The sequence below is a fragment of the Pipra filicauda genome, unplaced genomic scaffold (genome assembly GCF_003945595.2).
Source record: "Pipra filicauda isolate LSUMZ 115617 unplaced genomic scaffold, ASM394559v2 scaffold10_size6260569_pilon, whole genome shotgun sequence".
Classification (NCBI taxonomy): domain Eukaryota; kingdom Metazoa; phylum Chordata; class Aves; order Passeriformes; family Pipridae; genus Pipra; species Pipra filicauda.
In genome coordinates this window covers 4214246-4220485 of record NW_024103541.1, presented here as the reverse complement: position 1 = coordinate 4220485, position 6240 = coordinate 4214246, and the positions used below count along the sequence as shown (strand labels likewise).

Genomic DNA, 6240 nt, shown 5'->3' with positions numbered 1-6240 from the left:
TTTTCTTCAGTGTGGAAGATCTGAGTTCATGTTCCAATCCCATTAAAAAAAAAAAAAAAAAAAAAAAAAAAAAAAAAAAAAAAAAAAAAAAAAAAAAAAAAAAAAAAAAAAAAAAAAAAAAAAAAAAAAAAAACACAAAAGAGAAAGAAAGAAATGCACAACTTTAGATGGCGCTGTACAACATTTATTTAAGCCCTCCGAGTATTCCTGGGTCCTCGGTCTGCAGAGAAGAGCAGAGCCCTTGGCGGGTAGAGGCGGCCTGGGCTGGGCGGGGATGGAGGGGGATACGCTGGAGTGGGATGGGGTGGGATGAGGTGAAGGAGGGGTCCTGCCCCGCCGGTAGCGGGCGCGGAAGGCAGGGACCTGTCGCCCCAGCGTGCGCCTCCATCTCCGGACGGTGAAAACAAACCGCAGAGCTGAGCAAGAAGAGTTAAAAAGCACAAAAAATGGCAGAAGCCACCTCCCGCTGCCCCTCTGCTCCCCTTCTCGAATAGACGGAAACCTCCTAATGCCTCCGACGGGACGAGGAGGGGGCAGCTGCAGGCTGTGCCGAACGGTAGTGCCGCTGCTCGCCCCCCTCCGCACCCCGGCCCACCGGGTCCCACTGCCCGGGGCACGGCCTCGGCATTGCCCCATCCTCCGGGGGATGCAGGAAAGAGGGTCCCCCGGTTCCAGCTCTGCTCGCTTCTCCCCTCCGCCCCTGCGGCTGCTGGCCTAGGGCGGGGATCCAGAGGGGCAGAAAGAAAGCGAAAGGAGAAAGAAAACCGACAGACATCCTCGTCGAGGGTGACGGGAGGCTCTCCACCCACTACGGCGCCTGGTTTCCTCAGGGGCAGTGAGGAATGGATCCCCCTCGCCCGCCCTCGGCTCGGCGGGGCCCCACGCAAGAGCCGCGTGGGCGTCAGGCCCGGCTGCGGGGCTCCTCGACGGCTCGAGGACAAGGCCACGGGCACGGCCCGATCCCGGCCCATAGGTGTCCCCGGGCCGGCGGCGAAGAGTGAACCGAGCCGGGACAGGGCACAGCCGAGTTTAACCGGGGCAGGAGGAAAAGCAGAGCGGGGAGTTCTGCTGTGCCGCCGGCCCCCCGCCACCCTGCGCTTCCCACTCACACGGCAGATGTGATCCCGAGCCCTGGAAGAGAGAGCACAGGGCAGGGGCTGGGGTCGGGAGCGCTCCCAGGAGCGGCGGCGCAGCGCCCAGCGCCGAGCGCCGATCGCTCCGGTCCGATCCTTCGGAGAGGTCCTCGCTGGAAACAGCGTGCGAGGAGATCCTCTCGGACCGAGACAAGGAGCTGTCAGACAAATACCTTTCGAACACATCCCGGAGCTCTAAATGTCCAGGCGGTTTCAGGCAATTTTTCAGCGGGAGCTGGTGATATATTATTACCATTATAAAGAGATGGGTTTTATTTATGGTTAAAAGGGAGATGCGGGAGGCGAGGCAAGACCGCAACAGCCAAAGAGAGTTAATTTTTTTTTAAGAGGTTGGAAAAATTAAAAATAATTTTTAAAAAATCGAAGGTCTCAGATAGGGTTTTTAACAAGGGAAGAGAGGTTTAAAAATCGCTGCACCTATCCATCGGAAACAAAACCTAAATATGCCACCAAAATGGCACTATGTACACAGCATATGGTGTATGTATATATACATTTCTTTTTTATATTTATATATATATATTTATATATATATATATATATATATATATATATATACAAACATCCATACACTAAAATAAAGAACTACGGCCAGCCTGGATCCTGAACACAGTCTACACTTTATTTCAGACTACAGATTTCTGAACATAATAAAATCTTTGGCTTGTAGCGGCGGGTTCAGTCTCGCAGTCTGTGGATCAGAATTATTTTTTTCCTCGGGAAAAAAAAAAAAAAGAGACAGAAATTCACACACACACACAAATAAAATAAGATCAAACGAAAGATGAGAAAAGTCCGACATTTACTGTAAAACAAGAGCAACGGACATGGGGGGGCAAAAAAAAGAAAACAAGGAAAGCAAAGAAAACGAACAAAAGAAAGGAGAAAGAGAGAGAAGGGAAGAGAGAAACTGTCCAGCAAATAGAGATCGCTACACGTATTTCTTACCTGAAATTAAATATATACAAGGTCATATGCTGTTTGGCTATATAGAGATAATTTTTTTAAGTGTTCATATTTTATTTTTTTTCTTAATCGGAGTCCTTATACTATGGATAGACAATAGATCTGCTTTTAAATCGCACCTGTCCGCCTCCCGGCCGGCGGGCCGGCGCCGCGGCGCAGGGCTGGGCTGGGGCCGCCCGCCTCACTCGCTCTCCTCTTTGTCCTGCACCGTGGTGGTGGAGTGGTTGTAGAGTCCCTGGGCCATGAGATGCAGCGCCAGCCCGTTCTTGATGCCCGTCGCCTTCTTGATCTTGGCCCGTTTGTTCTGGAACCAGATCTTGATCTGGGACTCGTTGAGGCTGAGCTCCTGGGCCAGGCTTTGCCGCCGCTGCTCCGTGATGTACCGGTTCGCCTGGAACTCCGCCTTCAGCCGCTGCAGCTGCTCGGCCGTGAACGCCGTCCGCGGCCGCTTGTCCTCTTTCTCTGTCTTCTTCTTCTTCAGCTTCCTGGTGCGGGGGCCTGCGGGCAGGGCACACACACGCCGCTGGGCAGGGCCGTGCCGCCGACCGACCGACAGACCGACCGACCGACCGACCGACAGACCGACCTCCACCCCCGCCCCGCCGGCCGCGGAAAAATGGCCGACGGGTGCATTTGTGCTGGTTCCGTGTATCCCCCCCAACCCCCCAACCCCGGCACCGCCGCCCCGGTGCGGCGGAGGGAAGGATGGGGAAGGAGCGGGGAGGCCGGGGCCGAGCGCGCCCGCGCATCGCTCGCCACCCCGGCCCCGCAGAGCCGGCCCCGCAGAGCCAGGGGAGCGGAGCCCGCTCGGCCCCCGCCCCGGCACACGTCGGGGTGCCGCTCCGCCCGCCCCGCCGAGACGAGCCGTGCTCTTTCTGCACGGCTCGGGACCGGAGCGCGCCGGCCGGGCATTGGCTTCGCCAGGCAGCGCGGGGAACAAGGATCCCCGCTGCCAGGCACCGGGAAGACGCCGCCAGCAGCAAAGTAGCCTAAGGCTGCCTTGGTCTCTTTTTTGGGGGCCCTGACCATCTCCGCAAGGCCAGCTCAGTCCCGGGGAGTCCTTCTCCGCCGCCACCCCGGTGCCCCGCCGCCACCGCCCGGGTCGTCCGGGCTCTCTGGCGGCCGATCCTCGCCGGGGACCCCCGGCCCCGCTTGCGGCTCCCTCCGTGCAGCCCGGCCGAATGCAGTGCCCCCGCCGCTCCATCTCCAGGCCGCAATGGGGCCGGCTGAAGTGCGACACAGGTCACCCGGGAAGCTGCCCGGTCCCGGGGCACATCCTGGGGGCAGCGCCCGGCCAGGGAGGAGATGGTACCCCCTGTCCTCTGCTCGCCGACCCGGCCGTGCCCGACGAGGGGAGAGAGGAGGAGAGGAGGGGGGGAACCGTGAAGAAAGGGATCTACGAAAATCCCCCGACAGCTGCCGGGCTCGGCGGGTGGCCCCGGGCCCGCAGACCCCCGCCAGCAGCAGCCGCAGCCGAAGCCGAAGCCAGTGAGGCCTCCCTGCTGCCGAGTAGGCCGAAATCTCCTCTCCCGGCGCAGCCCTTCCCCGAACAGGGGGATTCTCCGCGGCTCGGCAGCGGCTGTCGGCGGGGAGAGGGACGGGGCCCGGCGGGATGCTCCCAGGCTGGGCCGGAGGAGGGGCGGAGGGCGCGGGGAGTGAATAGTTGAGCCCCGGCACCTTGCAGCGGGGTGCCGGCGCCTCCGACCGCCGCAGCCCGCTCGTCCCCGGAGCCAGGAGAAGCAGCCGGGGCCGGAGGGCAGCTCCGAGCACAACAAAGAGAGCGGCCGAGCTGAACCATCCTCCCCTCGCCCTTCTCCCCTCCGGGCTGCGGCGAGCAGGGAGCGTCGGAGAGGACACTCAGAAATGATTCTTTGCCCGAAGAAAGGGGAGGAAAGGAAATGAAGGCGCAAGTGCAGAACCCCGGGTGCACGGCGGCCCTGGGAATCGGCAGCACAACACCCGCGGCCGGGCCGGCCGGGAGCGAGGCCGCGCCGTCTGACAGCTCTATCACCCCATCAATCACCCCAGTCAATCAAAGCGGCTTTTCTGAGTTTCAAGTCGCTGGACGTGTCAATAACGGGGGATGGAGACAGCTCGGCCGCACTGACGGCCGGCGGGGAGCACTAGGCCGGGCAGCGCAGAGCGGGGCCGGGGCAGGGCAGCAACGCCTTCCCCGCGCATCGGAGCGGCCCCCGGGAAGGCACAGGGCAGCCTACCCCGGCCCCGCGCCGCGCTGCCGGAGCCCTGGCTGCTGGCCGGGGGTGTCATGTGGAACCCCCTCTCCTCGCCGTCTACTTCTTGCAAACAAATGGCATTTAAAACCAGAACGTAACGGTGATGAATAAGGGGCTGCCTGGGGCACCTGGGGAGTTTAAAGAGGTAGAAGGGGCGGCAGAATGGGGTCGGGAGGGCCGAGCCGGCGGCTCTCACCGGGACGGCCCCGGGCAGAGGCACATCCCCTCCCCGGAGCTGGGCCCCAAACAGCAGCAGGGAGCACCGGCTCCAGCGGCAATGCGCGGCCTAAGCGCCTGCCTGGCTCGCTGCAGAGGCCCCGGTAAAACAGCCCCTCCGCCACCTTCCAAAAAAGCCCTTTTTCCTTCGCCTGCCAAGAAAACAGTACCTCCCCCATCCCCCCCCGCCCCGCCAGCAGCCGCTCAACATGTGGCTCGGGTCTTCCCCCCCGCCACCAGCACCCAGGAAAAAAATAAAATAAGGGGAGAAAAAGCTTCAGAGCAAGGAAGCGACCGAACCCGCTGGTTTTTTTCTCTCTCGGCTCTCAACCCGCGCCGCCGCGCTGCGGAACACCCGGGGCTGCGGCAGGCGGGGCGGGCCAGGGGCGCGGGAAGGGGGTCGCTCTCGCCGGCTCTCCGCATCGAACCGCTGCCGAATCGGGGCCAGGCGTCACATTCAAATTTGGGAGACTCGGAGAAGGAAGGAGGGGTGGAGTGGGGGGGACGCGTTTCCTCTCGCCCCGGGTGACCCAGGCCACCCTCCCCCCGCGCCTCCCCACGCGAGGTCCTGAACAGGCCGGGAGCCAAAGCCAAGGGGGGAAGAGGGGAAGGAGAGGGGGGGGGCGACCTTGTCACGATTTAACAGCTCCCAGATGCGCCGCGGTTCCTTACCCGAGGACGGTCTGTCTGAATACCTAGTGCAGTAGACCCAGGCAGGCCACACCAGCGGCTGTTGCGAGTCGGGCTTTATAACAGGTCCTCCATTATTAGAGCCCATGAGGAGGATGGCGGGGCTGCCGTGCTCCCCGTACTTCGCCGGGTGAGTCTCGCCCCCGTCGGCGGGGGGCTTGGTCGCCCCCGACGCCGCCGCCGCCGCTGCCGCCGCGGCGGGACTGGTTTTGGAGGCGGCGGCGGCGGGCGGCGGCGGCGCGGAGCCGTCGGGACGGCAGTTCGAGTCCGGGCAGAGGAGGACGGGCGGGTTGGGCGGCCGGGCCAGCAGCGGGTTGACGTTTTCTCTACCTGAGCTCTGCCCCCGGTCTCCGTCCCGCTCCCGGCTGCCTCCTCCTCCGCCGCCGGCTGGCGCGGGCGGCTCCTTCTTGCAGCCGAAGTCCGGCCTCAGGATGTTGTCGATGAAAAAGTTGGTGGTGCGGTGGGGCGGCGGCGGCGGGGGCGGCGGCGGGGGCGGCGGGTGGCGGCGGCGGGGCAGAGGCAGGGGGCAGGGCGCGGCGGGGGAGGCGGGCGCGGGGCTGGGGGACACGGGCACGCTCTCGCCATCGCTGCCGCTGCCGCTGCTCGCCGGGCCGGGCGCCGCGTCTCGGTGGCCGTGCCCCTCCGGCGGCTCTTCCATGCTCAGCCGCCGCCACGGAGATCACTGCCTCTTTTCCCCCCCACCCACCCACTTTACGCCCACCCCACTTTGACGGTGGGTGGCGGGGTGGAAAAGGGGGAGGAAAAATTTAAAAAGAAAAAAAAAAAGAAGAAAAAAAAAAGAAGAAAGAGATTAAAATCCACTTGTTGGGCTGGAGATGAGATTTTTTTTTTTCTCTCCCTCTCACGGATGGATCCAAAACCGGGGAGACACTCGAGGGCTTCTCTCCCCCTTCTCCCGATCAGCTTATATTTCCACCACAAAAGGAAAAAAAAAAAAAATCAAACCCAAAAAGGTGTGT

The 6240-nt window shown here is 61.9% G+C and overlaps 1 protein-coding gene across 1 annotated transcript; it reads right to left on the bottom strand.

Annotated features, from left to right (window-relative positions):
* Window positions 1-1755: 1755 nt before the first annotated feature.
* Window positions 1756-6004, bottom strand: EN1 (engrailed homeobox 1). Its single transcript, XM_027723610.2, has 2 exons — window positions 5243-6004; window positions 1756-2618 (listed from the first exon to the last, which is right to left on the bottom strand). Exons 1-2 carry the CDS (start codon window positions 5916-5918, stop codon window positions 2302-2304), a joined length of 993 nt encoding a protein of 330 aa, XP_027579411.1. The 5' UTR covers window positions 5919-6004; the 3' UTR covers window positions 1756-2301.
* Between the last annotated feature and the right edge of the window lie 236 nt (window positions 6005-6240).